Source organism: Eretmochelys imbricata, chromosome 9 (assembly GCF_965152235.1).
Source record: "Eretmochelys imbricata isolate rEreImb1 chromosome 9, rEreImb1.hap1, whole genome shotgun sequence".
Classification (NCBI taxonomy): domain Eukaryota; kingdom Metazoa; phylum Chordata; order Testudines; family Cheloniidae; genus Eretmochelys; species Eretmochelys imbricata.
In genome coordinates, this window is record NC_135580.1 from 36,213,406 (window position 1) to 36,235,246 (window position 21,841).

Sequence of the window (21,841 nt, forward strand, 5' to 3'; positions counted from 1 at the left end):
TCTACACACCTTTTTAAATATTGCAAGTATTCTGTAAACTGCTGAAGCATGTAATTATATGTACATTGTATCTCCGGAAAAGTTGCATGTGTTCCAGTCATGAATGATAATTTTTTCACAATTCAACAATGACTTTTGCCATCACAATCACTCATCAGTTTTGTCTGTTGAACCTAAATAGTAGCTGTTGTGAGCACAGTATAAAATTGTCAGCAGTGCCTATGTCCCATTTTCAGAAGTGATTTAGGCACTCACATCTCATTGAAAGTCAGTCACTGAATTCAGTGGGAGTTCTGTGCCTAGTTGCTTTTGAAAATCCTACTTGACACCTGTCTGCATCTTTAGGCACGTAAATACCTTTAAAAATCTGTCCCCCTCATGAGATTAACAAAAGTGCCTAGGTAAGTTAGGTGCCCAGTTCCCATTGACTTTCAGTGGGAGTTAGATGCCTAACTCATTTAAGCACTTTTGAAAACTACTCTAATGTGTGTGTTGGATAAGTAAAGCAATCTGAAGTAGTTTATCTGCCTTTGTGCTAGTTTTTCTCTGATTGCCCAAGGATGGGTTTTGCAGCATTCTTTCATTCACTTGATAGACCCAATTCATGCCTACTTTTTTTTCCTCTTGTTGCTCCCATATGGGATGAGAGTAGCAATAAGATTCCTTTTTTTCCTGTATCCCTCAATCATTTGGACGTTCTCCAATATCTGCTGTGATCTCATGATTAACTATGTGGTGAGGAAAAATTAACATTTAGGACACAGTGTGGTCAATTACATAACTGGACAGCTGGGGACAGGAACAAAAAAAACCTTGTGACATATAGAGTGTCCTGTACAACATAGACTGAGACTAACGGGTGAATCTCTCTGAGGCAGATTGAAACACAGCTCTTGGGAAAAAATGACAGGAAATAAATTGTTCCTGTGAAGTTTATCAAGAAAAGCAGCAATACAAAGGATATAGTCTCTCTCGGCACACTTTAATTAATAAATAATAGATCTGCAGTCCTCTGAAATGGTCTCCATTTCAGGTGCTGTGTGGAAACCTTATCTGGTGTTATCCTAGCTGGCATGAGTTTTATTTACCCAATGCATTACATCACTGAGAGGGTGACATTGCTTGCCAGTGTATCATGTCAGTATTACACTTGTGTTACTATTGCAGTTCTGTCTGTTACTTTTACATGTTCTATATTTGAACAAGCGATTAAGCAGTGTTATGCTACAATTGGAATCATCTGGTCTTTGCTTTTTTCTGGTCTGCCATAACAAATTATGTAGACTAAAGAGATGGCTTGACATCTCCAGACCAGATTTTGTAGCAGCCAGATTTGAATGCCATGTACTGTACGCTCTGGGGGTTTTTATTCTTGTACAGTTCAAGAGCAACTGTGATCTGGGTGATGGACCTGGTCCCCAGGATTACAGTCCTTGCTGACCCTGCAAGACTGTCCCACTCTGGGGAAGAATATCAGTAACTGTTTGTTGGCTTGAGCATTATAATAAACTTTACGGCTCCCAACCATTTGGCCTCATCAAGCTGCTGTTCTCATCATAACGTAGAGTAATAACATGAGTATTTGCTCCCAGAGAGACAACCTAGTTCCAGAGGTGAAAGTACCGGTAAGAGCCTGTGTGCCTTACCGGGATCGACTTTCACAGACGGCAATTTAAAGCCCTGGGGTAGCAGTGGTGGGGCTGCAGTGGGGATTTAAAGGGCCCCGGAGCTCCAGCCACTGCTACCGTCCCGGGCCTTTAAATCCCCGCCTGAGCCCTGCTGCCCGAGCCCTGGGGTAGCAGCAGTGGGGCCCTGGCAGGGATTTAAAGGGCCCCGGAGCGCCAGCTGCCCCTACTGCCCTGGAGCCTTTTAAATCGCCGCCTGAGCCCTCTGCCAAAGCCCTGGGGTAGGGGCGGCAGGGCTTCGGAGTGGATTTAAAGGGCCGGGGCGGTAGCAGCGGCTGGAGCCCCAGGGCCCTTTAAATCCCCGCCAGAGGCCCCCCCCCAACCCCAGGGCTCGGGCAGCAGGGCTCAGGTGGGGATTTAAAGGGCGCTGGGGCTCCGGCAGCCGCTACCACAGCAGAGCCCAGAGCCCCGGGGTAGCAGTGGCAGCCGGGAGCCCCCAGGGCTCCTCGGTGATTTAAAGGGCCCGGGGCTCCGCTGCGGTAGCGGCAGCTGGAGCCCTGGGACCTTTAAATCGCCCCTGAGCCCCGTGGTTCCCAGCCGCCTCTGCAGCTGGTAGCTCGGGGGTGATTTAAAGGGCCCTGGGCTCCCAGCTGCCACTACCGCAGCTGAAGCCCTGGCCCTTTAAATCAAGATTTAAAGGGCCTGGGTATTTAAGGCCCTGCCTCTTCTGGTTAAGGCCACACCTCTTCCGGTTGAGGCCATACTCCCTGCTCAGGACTCTGGCGTAGCGGTAAGCCCTCTAACTTAACTTTCACCCCTGCCTAGTTCATAGTCAGTGAGTTGTTTGGCTGGATTCAAGAATCATTGCTTTGAAGCAAATATTTAGGTCAGCTTAAAGAAAAGGAGTACTTGTCGCACCTTAGAGACTAACAAATTTATTTGCACATAAGCTTTCGTGAGCTACAGCTCACTTTATCAGATGCATACAGTGGAAAATGCAGTGGGGAGATTTTATATACACAGAGAACATGAAACAATGGGTGTTACCATACAGACTGTAACAAGAGTGATCAGGAAAGGTGAGCTATTACCAGCAGGAAAGCCGGGGGCTAAGGGGGGGAGGGGACCTTTTGTAGTGATAATCAAGGTGGGCCATTTCCAGCAGTTGACAAGAACAGTGGGGGCAGGGGGGAATAAACAAGGGAAAATAGTTTTACTTTGTGTAATGATACATCCACTCCCAGTCTTTATTCAAGCCTAAGTTAATTGTATCCAGTTTGCAAATTAATTCCAATTCAGTAGTTTCTCATTGGAGTCTGTTTTTGAAGTTTTTTTGTTGAAGAATAGCCATTTTTAGGTCTGTAATTGAGTGACCAAAGAGATTGAAGTGTTCTCCGACTGGTTTTTGAATGTTATAATTCCTGACGTCTGATTTGTGTCCATTTATTCTTTTACGTAGAGACTGTTCGGTTTGGCCAATGTACATAGCAGAGGGGCATTGCTGGCACATGATGGCATATATCACATTGGTAGATGCTCAGGTGAATGAGCCTCTGATAGTGTGGCTGATGTGATTAGGCCCTATGATGGTGTCCCCTGAATAGATATGTGGACAGAGTTGGCAACGGGCTTTGTTGCAAGGATAGGTTCCTGGGTTAGTGTTTTTGGTGTGTGGTGTGTGGTTGCTGGTGAGTACTTGTTTCAGGTTGGGGGGCTGTCTGTAAGCAAGAACTGGCCTGTCTCCCAAGATCTGTGAGAGTGATGGGTCGTCCTTCAGGATAGGTTGTAGATCCTTGATGATGCGCTGGAGAGGTTTTAGTTGGGGGCTGAAGGTGATGGCTAGTGGCGTTCTGTTATTTTCTTTGTTGGGCCTGTCCTGTAGTAGGTAACTTTTGGATACTCTTCAGCAGGTGGGTATTGTAGTTGTAAGAACGCTTGATAGAAATAAAAGAATAGATAGAATAAAGACAGGGAGTGGATGTGTCATTACACAAAGTAAAACTATTTCCCCTTGTTTATTTCCCCCCCACCCCCGCACTGTTCTTGTCAACTGCTGGAAATGGCCCACCTTGATTATCACTACAAAAGGTTCCCCCTCCTCAGCCCCCACCTCTCCTGCTGGTAATAGCTCACCTTTCCTGATCACTCTTGTTACAGTCTGTATGGTAACACCCATTGTTTCATATTCTCTGTGTATATAAAATCTCCCCACTGTATTTTCCACTGTATGCATCCGATGAAGTGAGCTGTAGCTCACGAAAGCTAATGCTCAAATAAATTTGTTAGTCTCTAAGGTGCCACAAGTACTTCTTTTCTTTTTGCGGATACAGACTAACTCGGCTGCTACTCTGAAAGTAGGTCAACTTGCATCACATGCTACCTCCCCTTATTGAGTGCTACAGTATTTGAAGTGCCATTTCCTCAGATAAACTCACTCCTAATTATGTGTACACTATGGTAGTAATTTCAGCCTGTAGTCCCATTAAAAATGAAATATTTAACTTATTTATCACTACTATTTTCTTAAACAGTCCGACAAGCCTGATTCACTCTATGCTCTGGATGCTTTGCACTACTTTGGTGACACAAGGCAACTATAAAGCAGGCGTCACTGGTCATTTAACCCAGACTTATAGATGCCACACATCATTGGAGAGGCACAACGCGGGCAGATTGTGCTGGTAAATCTAGCCCTGTGTTATTGGTAGTAGATATACAAATATAAACATTCTATTTGTTTCCTTAGCGCTGTTTTACATTTATGGATCGTGGATTTGTATTTAAGATGGTCAACAACTATGTAAGCATGTTCGGCCCAGGAGACCACAAGGTATGAGTTATATTTTCTTAAAGTGGACTTGATAGCAGAGTATTTTCAGGATGAAACAATTTAGGATCCATTCTGTAGTTACTCCATGCTCAGAAGTAGAGTTGATCAAATTATTTACTATAAAGATTGTGTTACAAATTTAGGTCCTGATCCTGCAAGGAGCTTCACATAGCTGGACTCCTATGTCTGTGCAGAACTCAATTGAACTTCAGTGCGGATATGTAGATGCACAGAGGTCAACCCATGTGTAGCTCCTTCCAAGATCAGGACACTAGCCCTATTTTAGGTTAATGAATCATTTGTGAACTTCATGCTCATTTTCCTCTAATGTATTTGTAAACACTCACTGAAATAGCTTTACCAATAATTTTCAAAATATGGGTGATTCGATCACAAACTGGTCTGGTCAACTCTTCACTATTTATGTGGTATGAGTAGAAGCATAAGTGAGATGGTTTTGTTTCTGCTCCATGTTTGGATCAGAGAAACATATGCAGGATAGTAGGAAATAATAAACAGAGCACTCTTGGTATCTAGCAAAAGTTTGTGAAATTTTTATGATTCATGAATTTTTTCACAAATATTCAGTAGTGATCTAAATGAATAAGATGACCCTATGAATTATAAAGAACCAAACTTGTGCCTTTGATTGTGAAATTATTCACAATTTTTTTAACTGTACATCAAGCTGTACTCAGGTCTCTCACATAATCAGAGGAACAGCTGCAGAATCAGGCCCTTAGTTATTGTGTTATACATGAAGATCATAAATCTGCAAAGAATTCTATAAAAGCTGCAAATTGTTTCCACATTTTTCAGTCCTAACTGCCTTCAGCAACAAAAACAGATGTTCAATTAAAACCTCCAGTTAATGGCTAACTGAGCAGTTCATTATCGGAGATTGGTCAGTCTGTATAGCAGAAATTAGCACATCCTCAAAGATAAATGTATGTGTGATATCTACAGCATAGCATCCTTTCCAAATAGTCTGCCAGTAGAAAGTAGAGTCAATGAGGAGCCAAGACAGATGTGCCAATGTAACAGACTTGACGCCGATGAAAAAGAATATACATAAAATGAGTTATAAAGATTCTTATGACTTTGAGGAAATACCAAAATATCCTCAGTGTCTTGGCTTGTCTTGCTTTGTAACTAAAGAGCAAAACAAGAGCCAGTCATTCAGTTTTGAAGCAATGTTAAGCTTTCATTGGCTTGCGTACTTTGGTTTTTAACTGCTTGTTTACTTACAGAAAAATTTGCTGATCCCAATCTTCTAGAAAGTTGAACTGTACATGTAGCCATTTGAAGAAATAATACATGTGGTTGTGTCAGTACATAACATTGTACCAAGTAAATTTGTTCTAGGTTTAGATGAAACTCAACGGTTTCATCTAAACAGTTCCCTTTGAACTGATCCATTGAAAATTTCAATATTTTGACCTTTGTTTTATCCTGAATAGGGGCCAAAATATTAAAAAAATTGGATTCAGAAATATTGTAATGTTGCATTTTAACGTTTATTTGTGTTCCTCTGAGCTGCCGTGGTGCATCACTGGAGTTTTAGTTCAGGTGCCTCATGCCCCCATTCTCTTTTATCAGCCCAGTTCTGTGGCTGATTGACCATGACCATGGTGCATCATGGAGATACGATCATTCCAATGGAAGGTTCCTTACCAGCTCGACTCAACAGGTCCTGAAAAGTTCAGATAAGCCACAAAAGGTTTCCAGGTTTTTTGGTCTAGACCCTTTTCTGTGCTTGTGGCATCCTAGCTCTACTGCCCAGCAGAAATTAAAAGACTGCACTTGTGACATGGATCCTTTCCACCCTTTAAAAAGGGGCAAGATTTGGGCCTTTACAGATACATGCAGATACTGGGACGTTTGATGTGGTATCCGCTTATTGTTGCTCTGATGAATTGGTCCTACTGCATCCTGGGAAGCAGTTTCTTATGAGTTAGAACACTGTTCTGGGAAGAGGAAATGAATCTAAATACTCCTTGTAGGACCTCAGGCAAGACAATTTCCCATCTGTAAAATGGGAATAGTTATTTCACATGGGAGTTGCAAAGCTTAATTCTTTAACAGTTGCAAAGCAATTGGAGCTTTTGGATAGGAAAGTGCTATAGAAAGGCAAAATATTGTTGCTAAACAGTATTCATTCTTATTAAAATGCTCTGATACACGCACACACACAGCAACATGGGAATTAGTTTTTCTCTTTGTTATAGTTTGTATAGTTCCCTTTGTATAAACTTTGTTATACTTTCAATGCTCATTAAAACACTTTAATGAGCAGCCCTCCCATTACCAACTGGAAGTAATGACTGGAGTTGATGATGTGTATTATCAAAAGCAGTATGGGCCAGATCCAAAGCCCAATGAAATCAATGAAAAGACTTACCACTGACTTCAGCTGACCTTTGGGTCAGGCCTGATACTACCGAAGCATGGTACTCAGTTCATAAAAAGAGTGAGGAGGAAAGGAAACACACAAAATCATTGTAATGTTGTTGTTTTTTAGTGAGCCCAGGGTGCTGGGCCAGTGAATGATACAGACTATTGAAATGATTGCTACAGCCCTGAATTATGTGAAATGGAGGTGATACATCATACCTACTAAGAGTTTAAGTAACAGCATATGCCATCCAAGGGAGCCAGTGTGGGGTCTTAAAGTGACAGCTGCTTTAAATGTGTCATTTAGTTAAAGTCATACAGAATCTGTGTGAAATTAAATTTCAGGAATCCATAAAAATAAAGCAAGCATGGTTCTGACAAATGCCTTTAATAACATTTGGGGGAGGGGGAACCAAGTTTTTTATCTTATTCTGTACTATAGCGTTACATAACAGACCATTAGTTTTCAGTGGCTGATGTGAATGATTTTGAGGTAGAGAGAAATATTAATGTAATTTTTAACCTTGTTTCCTGTTGTCATTAAAGTCCATACCAATTATTTAATATTGTGGTGTTTCAGATTTTACATCAGTACAAATTTGACTTTCTTCAAGAAGTTTGTCACCATGAACACTTTATTCCTCTGTGCCTGCCCATACGATCTGCAAACATTCCAGGTAATAACTCACCTTACATATTGGCTTGTGAAGTGTATTAATTGTCATATATTTTTCAGGCCAATTAGTATGGGTAGTACTATAGACTCTCCAAGAATAACATCTAGACATTAGATATGAAAGTAGAGAATAGGATATAGTTGTGATGTTAACAAGGGGTAATATAGATCTCCCAGTGTGAACGTCTGTTTATTTCTGAGACAAGGTGGGTGAGGTGATATCTTTTATAGGACCACCTGCTGTTGGTGAGAGAGACAAGCTTTCGGGCTACACAGAGCTCTTCTCCAGGTCTTTCTTTGTTTCTGTTCATCCCAAATATGCATGCAAATCCAGTTATAAAGTGGGTCATTTAATGGAAATTTTGGTTTAGTGACCTAGGGTGCTTGCAGAGAGAGAAGTACTAAAACTGAAAATCTGTTGAGAGATGGGAACCGCAAGACAAGACATCTGAAACTGGGAGGAGGTTTGAGAGCAGGTGCAACGGAAAAGAAGGAAGTTAAAGCTGTGAAGGAGGATGGAAGCTTTATCCTCTTCAGCTGGGGGTTAATGAGGTTCCATAAGCAGTAACTCGGGGAGATGGGAGGCTCTTCTGCTCCTGTTCATCTGGTGAATGTACATTCAAGCCATTGTGTCCCTAATATTATGAGCTGATTATCCTTGGGGAGGAGTAGATCCCCAACAACCTGTAGTTCTGAAATGTAGGTTTCACTGCCAGTAGGCTGAGGATACTTGCTCTCCAAAGCTAAACTCTGTGTATGGTGTTCCAAGTGTGGCCTCCTAGTTGTGGCCAGTACTACTCCTTCCCTCCCCCCCCTTACTGAACTCTCTTATAGACATGTATACTGACAACTGTGAGTCACCTTCAGGCCACAAATAAAGTGCCTTTTAAGGCAGAAGAGGCCTTATGATGCACTGTCTAATCTCCATGTCTTTTATGCATCCTTAACCATTTCTGCAAAACAGAGTAAGAGAGGAGCATCTTCCCACCCCCCTTTACATCTGGAACAAATTCTTTAGTCTTGGTTTTGTGGTTAAAGGGCATGATTGAGCAGTTTTGCTGTTGACTTTAGTGAAACCTGGATTTCACCCGAGGCTCTATTCCCAGTCATCCTGTTTGACCTGGGGCAAGTCACTTAGGGTTTGATCCTGCAGGGTGCTGAGCATGAGTGTAACTCCCACGGAAGGCAGGAGCTACTTGGTACCTCCATGAGTATTTTCCTGTCTCTGTGTTAATTTCTTCATCAGCAAAAGGATAATGTAGTACTTCCCTCACAGAGCTGTGGTGAAGCTAAATGCATTTCTGTTGGTAAACTGTTGGGAGACTTTAACATAGCAGGCTTTACAGGAGGGTAAAGTATTAATTATTCATTATTACTGCATTAATATTTTACTAGGAGAGGAGTGATATTTCAGTCACATTTTGTTGAATTGCCCCCAGCCAAAGTCACTTTTGCCAATGTATATCTTGTGGATCAAACACCATGATTTCTGGTTTCTACATTATTCTGCAAGAATTTGCTATCCAAAGCTGTTGGCTGCGGTAACTTGGCAAATGTGAAGTGTGAAAATCTCGCCTGCGTATAGAGAGGACTCTGTTAAAAAAAAAACTGAAATGTATCTCATAGTTACCTATTCTACTATGCCAAACTGAATTTAAAAAAACCCTATGTTTATCATGCATCCATTATAAACGAAATAGACAATTATCCAAGATCTTACTCTAAAGCACAATAGTAACCTTTCTGTTGAATCTGATGGGCTTTGGATTAAGCATCAAAAGAGAGAAAGAAAATCAAATATATTTTTCACACATCATCATAATGTCATAAATTTGATTTAGTAAAAATGCATAATTCCTGCTTTTTCTTTTCTTTTTTATTCATGATAAATCAAGACTCTGTGACATCTTCAGAATCAACACAGGAATATCACGCATCAGGTAAGAGCCTAATTTCTTACAGTGCTACACGTGGAGTGTTAGCAGTGAATAGATAAAATTAGGCATGAGGAGTTTTATTTCCAGCTCTATCACTGAACTGTGGTGTTACCTTGGGAGAGTCATTTAAATAATCTCACAATAGGATGTTTCCATCTCTGTGTTTCAGTTTCTTCAGCTATAAAATGGGGATAATACTTGATGCTATGTGTTTGAAGGCTTATTCCATGTTTGATTGAACCTCAGATGGGAAGAACAATATGTGTAAATCATCATTCATTTATAAATTATACAAACTTGCATGATCTTAAGAAATATTTGTTATTGATGTTTGTTAATTTGTTTTGAAACTCACACATGAGCTAAACTGGATTTGGCCTTCTATGAAATCCTGTATATCGCAGGTGTGTGGTTAGATGGGTCACTCCGATGTGAAACAATTTAATAAGCCTGCCTGGAGAATTTTTGTCGGAATCTTTATTTCTGGAATGTATGTTAACATAGTTCATTTAAAAATAAAATGAGATCCTTGTCTGTTCTGATCCAGATATTCCAGAATACACCCTGACCAATGAATTTTGCCATAAACATTTCTTAATTGGGTTGCTGCTTCGGGAGGTTGGCTATGCACTGCAAGAGGACCAGGATATTAGGCACTTAGCCTTGGCTGTGCTTAAAAACCTAATGGCAAAACATTCATTTGATGATCGATATGCAGATAAGGTAAGTGTGGTATTTATTCTTTCCACTGATATTTTCATGCAGTGAAATACATTTGAAGACTACTCGCTCCCCAGTTTACAATGATTTGTTTCTTTGTATTTTTTTCTCTTTCTTAGGATAAACAGGCACAAATAGCAAATCTGTACATGCCTCTCTATGGCATGCTTTTGGACAATCTCCCAAGGATTTACATGAAGGATATTTTTCTTTTCAATATAAATACATCCAATCAGGTAACTTAATGCAATTTTTCAGAACTTTAATATGAATCATTGTAGTTGTTGATATCCCTTACTTCCTCTAGCATTAACAAAAGGAGAGGCCACCCACAGTTATCAATGGGACTGAAGATTTTCAGACTAGAGTTCCAGAAACACAATCAAGAAGGGAGCGGATACATCTCGAGAACTATGGGAATGAAGAGTGAGATGAGGGTGGGGAAGGGAGAGAGATTTGCAGGGTGTTTCATGCTGAGTTGGCCTTAGTGGCAGCTTTCCAAACAACACCCATGAGTTCAGGTTCATAAAAAGCAGTGTTGGTTTTGCATGCCTCTAGTGGTGATGCTGCTCTGGCTCCTGAGAAGCAGAAGACCTGGCAGGAAGTCTGTACCACTTCAGTACAGCCATGAGTCCTGAGCCTACAAACACCTGTGCATGTGCTAAACATTATGCAGAGGAGTATTCCTTTGATGCCAGTGGGAACACTGACATGCATAAGTTTAAACACATGCATGAATGTGAGCAGGATCAGGGTCTTGGCTGTCCATTAGCAGTTCAAGATCTGTTCTGTGGGAAACATACTAAAAAGATGTGATATGAAGCACTGAGAGAGAAGTCTGAGAGCTGCTTTTTTTAATCTTGGTTGATCTCTATTCAGCATTCACTGACCAAATATCAGTGGCTGAGAAATGGGGTTGCCTCATCTCAGGTTAATCACAATGGACCAGATACTGATCTCAGTTGCTCAGGTAGAAATCTGGAGTTACTTTCTTGGAATTTACACCTGATCTGTAGCACAGATCAGAATCTAGCTTAGCACTACTCTATAAATCACCTGGTAGGAGTATTGTTTAGAAGAATGCACTTGTGGTCTGCCTCTGCCTGTAAGGAGATTAGATGTGTCCTTTATATGGCCATATTCAATCTCCAAAAAATAGAAGCAAGTATCTGCAGAAGCTATGGCCCTCCTCAGCTTCCAGCAAACGAACCTGTTTCACTTGATAATTGCTAGTAGTATTAAAATGCCCCTTTTTCTGACACTTAGGCAAGTGGTTTAAGAAGCAAACACACTCTTAGACTTGATCTGTCATATGCAACTCTGCTTATGAGCAGGTTTCATATTGCACATCATTACTCAATGTATTATGGTAAGCCTTGATCTCTTCTGACTGCCTTGTCTAATCAGCTGAAAGTAGGTTTTTAAGCTCAGTGTCTAAGCGATCTGATCAGATGTACTGTAATTATAAAATTAATGAACAGTCTGAGTTTGAGTTTGTAAAAAGTGATATTATATAGCTGAGTTCTTGTTTCTGCCCACTTTTGAAATGCAGGGATCTAGGGATGACTTGAGTACTGCGGGAGGATTTCAGAGTCAAACAGCAATGAAACATGCAAACTCTGTGGATACATCTTTTTCCAAAGATGTCCTGAACTCTATAGCAGGTACTAAAGAAGTGCCGATACACAGAAATCTCTGTGCGTGTTATTTCACCCCATTGTGCTTTCTGCTGAAAAGTATCTTGCATCGAGAATATCATCATTAGCCCGTTTATGTGATATACAGTGAAACAAGCGATCCTGTGTTTCTCCTCCTTTCCCATATTTTTGGATCCATTTTATTTTTCTTCTGAAGCTACCCTACTTTTCTTGGTTTTCTTATTGTAGTGCCTCTTGTGATGATGCCAACCTTGCATTTAGTGTTTTATTAATCCCTAATGTATTCTTGGAATTGCCTCATGCTTTAAAAATATTTACAGAGATTCTCCTGTAATTCTAAAACCTCATGGAATGGGGAGTTGCCACTTTCTTCACAATGTATGCTAGGTACATCAAAAAGTCATGCTCTGAAGAAGTCATTACATGCTGTACTGCAGGTGTGAATTTTTAATAAGGCAAGCATTTTTATATTTTCAAAATATAGTGGAGGGGAAGAAACACAACTTACTTTGTTTACTTCATCTAAGGCCCCTTTCTAAGCCCACTGAAGTCAGTGAGAGTCTTTCTACTGACTTCAGTGAGCTTTGGATCAGGCCTTCATAAAAAGTAATAGTTTTTTTTTAATTCCATGAATAACAGCAAAAGTGTATCATTTTAGTTCAACTTGTTGCATGTTTTCAATACCAAATGTAGTCACCAGTAACTTCATGACAGAGGTAGACAGTTCAAAGCTGTCCATCCTATATACAACATATTTTTAGTTTTCCATTATTACTGTTAGTTTTTGTACCCATACACATTATTTTAGCATGTTTGCCGTGACTTTTGATTACAGCCTTTTCATCAGTAGCTATCTCTGCAGCAAACCATGCTGACTCCAGAGCTTCCTTAGCAAGTCTTGAGTCTAACCCAAGTACCAGTGAAAAAAACAGTGAGAGAACTGACACCTGTGAAAAGGTACATGCATAAACACTTGAAAACAATTCTTAGAATTAAAAAGTCTGTCTTGATACTCAGTAAGCCAGTGTGTTTCCAATTCTGCAGATTGTGAGACCTTTGTCTTTGATTGGATCAACTCTTCGCTTCGACAAGTTAGATCAGGCTGAAACTAGAAGCCTTCTTATGTGTTTCCTTCACATTATGAAAACAATTTCAGAAGGTAAAAAAAAATCCCCAGAATGCACTTTTTTACTTGTAATATTATAAAATCCTTAGGGCCTCACTAACGTTATGTCTATGCTACACACTGCTTTCAGTGGCATGTGGGATACGCTGCAGCGACAAGCCAGCTGTGTCCACACTGTGGTGCACAGCTATGTGTATCAGTGAAAGGCTCTGGCAGGAGGGAGTCAACAGGGAAGGGCTCACAGCCTGCTACCTCCCTGCTGCCAGAGCCTTTTGCCATTGCTGGAGTCTTCCCTTGCAGCGGGGAAAGGCTTCAGCAGCAGGGAGCTGCCATAGTTCTTCCCTGTGGCAGGAGCCTTTCCCCGCTTCCTCGCCTCTGCCAGAGCCTTTCCTTGCTGCTGGAGTCTTTTCCTGCGTAGTGGGACACTACAAGATTAAAAATTGCAGTGTAGAGGGAAGGCACAGTTTGGATGAGTAGACAGCCATGTAGGGTATGTACTCGGGTACAGATCCACACCTGCAGGTGTATTCTACTCGCCTAAGCTGTGCCTCACTGTCTACATTGCTATTAAACCTGTGCTGGGGGGCTTCTCGAGCCCATGCTCTACATGCAGCCAAAAGAAGCATGCAGTGTTAACTTAGTGTAAAGTCAAGGGAAAACTTATTACAGTCTTCAGTGGGCTATGGATCTGGCCCTCAATTTCCAATAATTGCTAAATTCCTGCATTTTGATGTCTGGTTCCAGATACATTGATTTCCTATTGGCAGAGAGCTCCATTCACAGAGATAGCGGACTTTTTCAGCATTTTAGAGTAAGTTTGCTCTCTGGTTTGTTTGCTGGTTTGTTAAATAATAATGTTCTCTAGCAGCTGCTGTAGTAATAGTATGTTTTACTCTCTGGGGTAAAATTCAGGCATGCTAATGCTTAAAGACCATATCCTTATGTTGGCTATTTCCAGGGAAAGGATAGGAAACTCTTTGAGGTTTTTCTCACAGAACTTTGTATGAATTATTCTGTTTGGGGTTGAGATTCTCTGCCCCTTCTCTTCCTCGTGGGAAAAGGAAGGTCTTTGCCTCCCCAAACCAGTGGATCTTGTGAAAAATCTATGGATTCCAGAGGTATTCACATTCCATGGGCCCTTGTCCTGACCCAATTTCCTCTGGCTCCTTCTGAGCACAACTCCTGTCGGCTCCCTGCTTAGAACAGAACCCCTTAACCAGCTCAGCTGTGAAAGATGAGTAAGATGGAACTGACTGGGTCACCATTTACTTAGCCACACAAGTTCCATAAGGTTGGTGGAGAAACTGTCGTCCTGCAGACGTCCCCACAGGGTTTTCCCCCGACCACGCAGGAATCCCAAACCCAGGGAGAAGAGATGGGCAATAATAGAGTGGAAGTGATAGTCTCCCCTTCGGTTTCCTGAATTCCGGGAGTTCTTGGATCATTTGCTAACAAAGTGGTGCATTTATCGGGGGGTTCTTAAAAAGATCGAGACTCAGAATTTTTGAAAAATAGTATGGTGTCACTAAACAGAATCATTACAAAATGTACTTCATGCTTTTCAGGGTTTGCCTGCAAAATTTCAGATATCTAGGAAAACGAAATATAATAAGGTAATTTATTTTTTACTTATACAATGTAGAATGCATTGTTATTTTAAGTACTACAGTGGGGATTAACACGTAGATAAAAGTCATCAATGTACATCAATTTCATTCTGAAGGCATCATTCTTAAATATGGTAGCTGACCTACAGCTACGGTAGCTGATGTACACTTTTTTTTTTAATCCCATGAATGCTTGAAGCTCAACTAATATAGCCATTTTCCTAGGCAACCAGGTGGATTACTTGTGATAGTGCATTAAGCTGTAGTAAAAAGAAAAGGAGTACTTGTGGCACCTTAGAGACTAACATCCGATGAAGTGAGCTGTAGCTCACAAAAGCTTATGCTCAAATAAATTTGTTAGTCTCTAAGGTGCCACAAGTCCTCCTTTTCTTTTTGCGGATACAGACTAACACAGCTGCTACTCTGTAAGCTGTAGTAGTTACACTACTTGAACCAATCTTGTTTTTGAGTGCAAATGCCGGAGAAGGACAAGCAGATCCTTCTGTTTGTCACCATAGAACTGTGAGGGAATGGCGCTATCGTGAATCGCTGAATGCTTCAAAAGCATTAGAAACTGAGATTCCCCTGCCCCCAGTATTTTTCTCTGCCCATTATGCTGAAGAGCATGAGATCATTTTTCCAGGTATCAAGCATGAAACATGCACTTCTGTTTCACCATGTTACGATGCTTCATTTTTCATTTCATGCAATAACAATGAACTTTGCTGTCTATCATAAGTTCAGTAGCAAAATGAAGAGTTGCTGTATTAACCAATTCATGTTTTGTGTTATGTTTTGCTAGGCACATATGTGTTTTTCTCTGACATGACCTAATCAGGGGCACGTACCATAACAGAGTTAACGTTTATTTTCTCTTAACAGGAAAATAGCTGCTGCCTTTAAGTTTGCTCAGGCCACCCAGAATAATGGAACACTTAAAGGATCTAACTCATCTTGTCAGACATCTGGTATACTGTCGCAATGGTAATTATTAAGCTTTTAACATCTTAAACCAAATCCAGATCAAAATAGGTCTAAACACATGGTCTAAATCTCATTTACATCCACCAAAAGACCCCTTTCCAGTGCCACGTATTGGGTGGGTATGTTTGGCCCCCATCTGGTTACTTCCACATTTACATGTAGTATAGTCATTTATTATTGTGTCCATTTTGTAAGCTAGGTGTATGTTTCTTTTTCCTGGTCTTTTTTTCTCCAAATAATCAATAAATTGTACATTTTAAGCAGAATTTAATGGTTCTATCCTATGTCATCTGAATAAACTGCAGAAGTAAAATGTAGTAAAATGTGCATTGTAGTAATAGCCGTAATGCTCTCTTGAGGGGAAAATCAGTGTGTGTGTTTATAACACATACTCCCATAAAGAAAAGGAGTACTTGTGGCACCTTAGAGACTGCAGTGAATGCATCCGATGAAGTGAGCTGTAGCTCACGAAAGCTTATGCTCAGATAAATTGGTTAGTCTCTAAGGTGTGACAAGTACTCCTTTTCTTTTTGCGAATACAGACTAACATGGCTGCTACTCTGAAACCTGACATACTCCCATGTTACCAGGTGTTGATCCTGTTGGGGAAAGGTTAAGTAGTTTTTGTTGACTCTTCAAGACAGGTGACTTATTGCCTCATCTGAACATCAAGGAAGTGGGAGTGGCTTTCTAGATAAAGAAGATCAAGGGTATGGGCTGCATGGCCTGAGGTAGCAACCCTAAGAGCAGCCGAGCCAGGAGAGAAGGACTGAAGGGAGTGAATTTCTGATTCTATGTGGTTTGTAGGCTTTGTCTAAGAGCAGGCTGAAAAAGGCTCTATTCACACCGCTCTGTGCTTTTCAGATAAAATTGTTTATCTATGCACATCTGATTCAAACCCAATAATGCCCAACATCATAAGCCTGTATCGTGGCATATGGCTGGAACAAATGAAACATGAGGAAAAGGAAACATTCCTTTTTCCCTCCTCTAGAATAAGCACTGATCTCATTTCACAGCTGGAACTGGCAAGGTGCCTTTGAATTAAAGCATGAAGAGACCATTGTTTTGCTGCACGTTTACAGGAGAACCAGCATGGTGGAACAAAATTTTAAAACTACCACAAATGAGGCATGCTGCAGCTGTTTCAAGCGACTGCTACAGTCTGCATCCTCCCAAAGCAGCATTTAGCCCTTTTGGCTATAAAAAATATTTGTAAGGAATGGCAAAGACATATGTTAAGAGATAAATAAAATATTGTTACTTTTCAATGGCCCTTCTAACTTGCACTCTGCTTTTGAAGGTGTATGTTTATTTATTTACATTTGGTGACCAACAATGTATTTTCATGTGCATGTGGAGCCAGATTTTCAAAGTAATCCAAGGTAAGATTTTCAAGTGCTCAACAGTTGGGGTCAGATTTTCACCCAGGAGTTCCCATTGCAGCACTTAGAAGCAGTTTTGCACCATGTTGGGTAGCAAAAATTTGGCCACTGAAAGGGAGCTGAGCTCTTTTGAAAGTCTAAAAATATTTGTAATATAATCAAATAATTACCAACAGATCAGAGACATTTTTAGTTGAGTGGAAAGTACACATAAATGCTCAATTTATTGCTGAAACTGTTAGTGCCTTGGGTCCTGATTTTCTACCTTACATGTCCACAAGTAGAAGGGCCTCTTCTTGGGCATGTTACTCTTGGTGGGAAAAGGTAAGGGCAAAGCCCACCCTTTGCCTGTATGTATTTGGAGGAGATGGGACTCCACTCTTTGGGAGAGCAGGACAGAAGGTGATGGAGTGGAGTGGAGCCACCATCTGTGGCATCCTGCTCCCTTGCCCACAATTCTGATGACCCCATCATACACCATGCAGCCAACCCTCCCCTCCCCTGCGAAAAGAGGGTTAGGGTATCAGAGCGGTCTGGGTAGCACAGCTAAAAGGCCAATATTTTTCACAGTCAGGGTAATTTACCATTGGAACTACTTGGATGTGGTAGATTCTCGATCAGCTGAAGTCCTTAAAGATTGCACAAGACAAGATTGGTTGTCTTTCTAAACGACACACTCTAGCTCAGCCAGTAGTTATGGGGCTGATACAGGTAAATCTTCCTGGCCTGTGGTATGTAGGAAACTAGATTGTCATACTGGTACCTTCTGGCCTTAAAGTCTACTAAAGAAAGATCTCCTTCAGGGTCATGTGGAAATGGAAGCTGTGGGGAGTCAGGGTAGGAGTGCTGAGGCACAAGCTCTCCACTTGGATGGCTTTTGGCAGCTCTCCTGAGTGTTGTGGCTTTCAGGAAACTTGTGATTTTCAGGAAACAAACCTCCTTCTCGTTCTGTGGTAGGGCATGGGGTTGGAAACCATGGAGGAAGGTTGCGGGTAACCCTCCCTCCTCTCCTTCTGAAGGACTGATCATGCGCTAACTGTGCAAGTCAAAACTCATACAGATTCTAGGCCTGTATGCAGAAAATAAATTGTGCAGAGGACAAAATTTTCAAAACTGTGTACTTAAAGTTAGGCATCCATATTTAGGCACCTAAATAAAAGGGACCTGATTTTCAGACATGCTGTCAGTTCTCACTGAATTCACCAGTGGAAGCAGGTTCCCCGTACTTTTGAAAATAAGGCCATTTTTATTTTGGAACCTATGTATGAATGGATGTGCCTGTATTTGGTGCCCTTAGTTTGAAATGTCTTCTATTTAGCAAAATAGTCTATTGTATTCATTAGCAGAATACAAAAAAAAAATTTTTCTTTTTTGTGATCAATGTCCATTCTAAAATCATCAGTCCCCCATTATTTATTAATTGTGTTTAATACTTTGTGGTGTAAATAGTTTTTTCTGTATTCTAAACCAACAGAACTCAGCTCAGTTCCTCTTCCCCTAAGGGCCGTTGTGTAAACATTAGTCAGCTGTTTAAACCAATGCTTCTCCTAGTAATAAGTGAATGTTGTTATGTCTCCTGTGATCTCAAGAAATCACAGAACATCTACTTGTGTTATATATGCCTTGCTGACTTTGTTCTTCCGCTATATTAACCTGAAATATTTTGCATCAGTTGGTCTCCCTTTGGGTCATTGAGAAATACTGCAGATAATTCTGAGAGACATGGAAAAACTATAGGGATATGATAACAACATTTAAACAAAAAACGGTGCTCTCTCAATTTCAGGATGCATTCTACTTCAAGTCATGATGGCCACAAACATCACAGATCTCAAACGTTACCAATAATCCGTGGCAAAAATGCATTTTCCAACCCCAAACTCTTGCAAATGATAGACAGCAGCATGGCAAGTAAGTATGAAGGAAATTAATCTACTTATTTGTCTGTTTCTCTATCTTAGCTTTCTCTATAGAGCCCAGCACCATGATGTATAAGAGACTGATTCAAAGCCCATTGAAGTCAATGAGAGTCTTTACATTGTTTTCAGTGGGCTTTGCTGGGCTGAAATGGAACTTCTATGAATATTAATAGTTGAACCATAGACCTGTAAAGAAAAAAAAAGCCAACACTTTCAAACATCAGAACCTGAAAATAGGTACTTAAACACATAGTTTGAAAATGAAATTAGCAGCTTGCTTTTCAGAGGTGCTGACTTCCCACAGACTTCAGTGGATTCATACCACCCACTTTTTTGCCAGCTCATTAAGTTCCATGGTAATTTGCACCATCTGAGAACCTGCCCCTGGGAGTGTTGTACAGTCAGGTGTGCAACAGCTGAAATAGGATAAGCGCTAGAGCTGATAAAAAATGGGGACTCTGTTTGCAAATATTGTCAAGAAAACATTGTCCTGTTTTCCATCAAAAAATTTCAAAATTCTGAATGTTTCAACCGTCTTTAATCATGACAAATAAAGCTCTTCAAAATAGAGTGTGGCTGTAACTGCTGCAAATTGTCATCTCCTTGTCATTTTCATATCCCAGTGCTTTAATCTGTAGGAAGCAGATTTTATGAAAATGGATGCCTCAGTATTTTTCACAGCAATTTTCCTTTTAATCCCAAAATCAAGAGGTAATATTTTATGTGCTCATTAAGATGTAGTGTGTATTGGACATTTAAAAAATAACAGGTATCCTTAAAGCATACCTACACATGTCTCTGTTTAACCATAAGAATGGCATTCTGTGTCAGTGAGCAAATACAGTAATGTGACTTCTGAGAGTAGAGGCTTTAAAATATAAATATCCATTTTTTCCTCATCAGCATTGTAACTCACTGAAGTGAATTGTAGCATTAGAATATCATTCTAGAATTATAGCATTTACAGACAAGTCAAGCATTTGCTAATTCACCTATGGAACAAACATTGCCAGATTTTAGCAGTCATTGTATGCCTGTGTGAGGGGAGAAGGCTTAGGGATTCTTTCTTCTCCAATTGCCACCCCCACTGTGTTTTTGTGCTGTGGACAGCCAGAATTCTAGTGCTTGTACTCCCTGACTGGAAGGTGAGGCGGAGTTTTGATTCCAGCAGTGTTAAGATACCCTAAACAGGGAGGACAGTGTACCATTCCCATTTTGCACAGCTAACATCTAAAGGGGATGCTAAAATGAATGCACACTGCTCACTTATTTGTACTAATTATTATGTAAGAGTTCACTTTTCCCTTGTCCTCTGAAGGCAACCTGCATGCCCTTGTCCTTTACAGGTAGAGTGCATCCATCAGCTGCTAGTGGTTTCATGCCCTCTGCACACACAGCCTGATGTACCCTACAGTTAGCCCTTAACAGACCTAACGGTTACAGATAGGCAGACCTGAAAAAGATATGTAACTAGTGGCAGACGGTGTGACAGAAAATGTCAAGTATACATTTGTTTATTGCACATAAATTTTTTTCTGAAGGAGATGTGATGATAGGATATAATTCATGGTTCAAATCTCTTGTCAGGCTGAATGTAATCTGTGATGAAAAAAAGCAAACAAAGAAACAATATTCTGCAAAGTTGAAAAGTTGTTACAAAATTAACAAAATTAAAGCAAAGAACCCTCTTCCCCCCTTTAGCTAACATGCACGCTCAGGAATGAATGTTTGTACTGACTTTGAAAGCAGTTCTTGATCTGATTGGAGGGTTATTTATCTTGATACTCACTTGTTGTTCTCTTCCCACTTCTTTTGCTGCAGGCAGCTCCAATGAAACAGACATTGTACACTACGCAGACACAGAGGCAAATATTGCCACAGAGGTTTGCCTCACAATTCTTGACCTACTGTGTCTTTTCACTCAGAACCACCAGGTATGTTCTATTGTTGCAAATTCTGCTTGAAATGGTGTCATAGGTTTGAGCAAAAAGAGAATTTTTAAAAAGTTTCAAAATGCCTGTGAGTACATTACAAAGAAACAAATACAATGCCAAATCATTCTATTATTGAGGGGTTTTGGTGGAGTGAAGGAAAGGGAGTAGTAAGCCCTCATGTAGGTACTGGCCTAAAGTGTCCTGGCTGAGCAGAAGAGCTAGGAAAAGGGATGACCCATGGAAACAGCATCACTTGCTACAGTGTGATGATAGTAATGGTTTGACCTCATATAAACCTGTCATTAAAAAATCTCAATACGTTTACAAAGGTGGGTAAGTATTACCACATTTTAAAAATGGAGACACTGAGGCACAGAGAAGTTAATGCCAAACTTTTCAAACTTGGGTGCATAAAGCTTAGGCTGCTAACTTCTTACTGAGGCACCTGAATAAAAGGGCTGGTCTACACTACTGCAGCAAGTTGACCCAAACGTGAATAACATACGTGAATAACATAACTGAAGTCGATGTAGCTTAGGTCGACTTACTGCAGTGTCTACACCAAGCTGTCTCAATGGGAGACACTCTCCCACCGACTTCCCTTACCCTTCTCAGAGAGGTGGAGTACACAAATCGATGGGAGAGCACTCTGCCATTGATTTAGCGTGTCTTCACCAGACCTGCAAATCAACACCTGCTGTATCGATTGCAGCAGTGCTAAGTGTAGACATGGCCAAAGTCATCTGAATTTCAGAGATGCTGAAATAGCTTCTTCTGAAGTCAGCGGGAGTTGTGGATGCTCAGCACCTCTTAAAGTCAGGCCACTGATCAAGCCATTCATGTATTGGATTGAGAAGTCTAACTGTAGGCATTTAAGTTAGAAAATGTTGACCTAAGTGACTCGCTCTAGGTCACACAGATAGAAAGTGGCAGCCATCAACAGAACCTAGTTCTCATGAGTCCCACTTCCCTGTCCTAAGTGCTATGTGTGGTAGTTTGTGGGAAAGAGAAGGGAGAACAAACAGTGGAAAACAATGGCCCCATAT

The 21,841-nt window shown here is 40.8% G+C and overlaps 1 protein-coding gene across 6 annotated transcripts in view; it reads left to right on the forward strand.

Annotated features, from left to right (window-relative positions):
• Window positions 1-21,841, forward strand: part of DOCK10 (dedicator of cytokinesis 10) — a 252,846-nt gene that overhangs the window by 179,464 nt on the left and 51,541 nt on the right. For 5 of the 6 annotated variants that reach the window (XM_077827342.1, XM_077827344.1, XM_077827347.1 and 2 more), the window contains 13 exons: window positions 4,372-4,455; window positions 7,430-7,526; window positions 9,421-9,465; window positions 10,010-10,185; window positions 10,302-10,418; window positions 11,735-11,846; window positions 12,676-12,797; window positions 12,885-12,999; window positions 13,711-13,777; window positions 14,532-14,579; window positions 15,456-15,557; window positions 18,729-18,853; window positions 20,683-20,795. In XM_077827342.1, the coding sequence (XP_077683468.1) occupies window positions 4,372-4,455; window positions 7,430-7,526; window positions 9,421-9,465; window positions 10,010-10,185; window positions 10,302-10,418; window positions 11,735-11,846; window positions 12,676-12,797; window positions 12,885-12,999; window positions 13,711-13,777; window positions 14,532-14,579; window positions 15,456-15,557; window positions 18,729-18,853; window positions 20,683-20,795 (1,323 nt within the window). The remainder of the gene's footprint in view (window positions 1-4,371; window positions 4,456-7,429; window positions 7,527-9,420; window positions 9,466-10,009; window positions 10,186-10,301; window positions 10,419-11,734; window positions 11,847-12,675; window positions 12,798-12,884; window positions 13,000-13,710; window positions 13,778-14,531; window positions 14,580-15,455; window positions 15,558-18,728; window positions 18,854-20,682; window positions 20,796-21,841) is intronic. The other variant, XM_077827346.1, reaches the window with a different exon arrangement.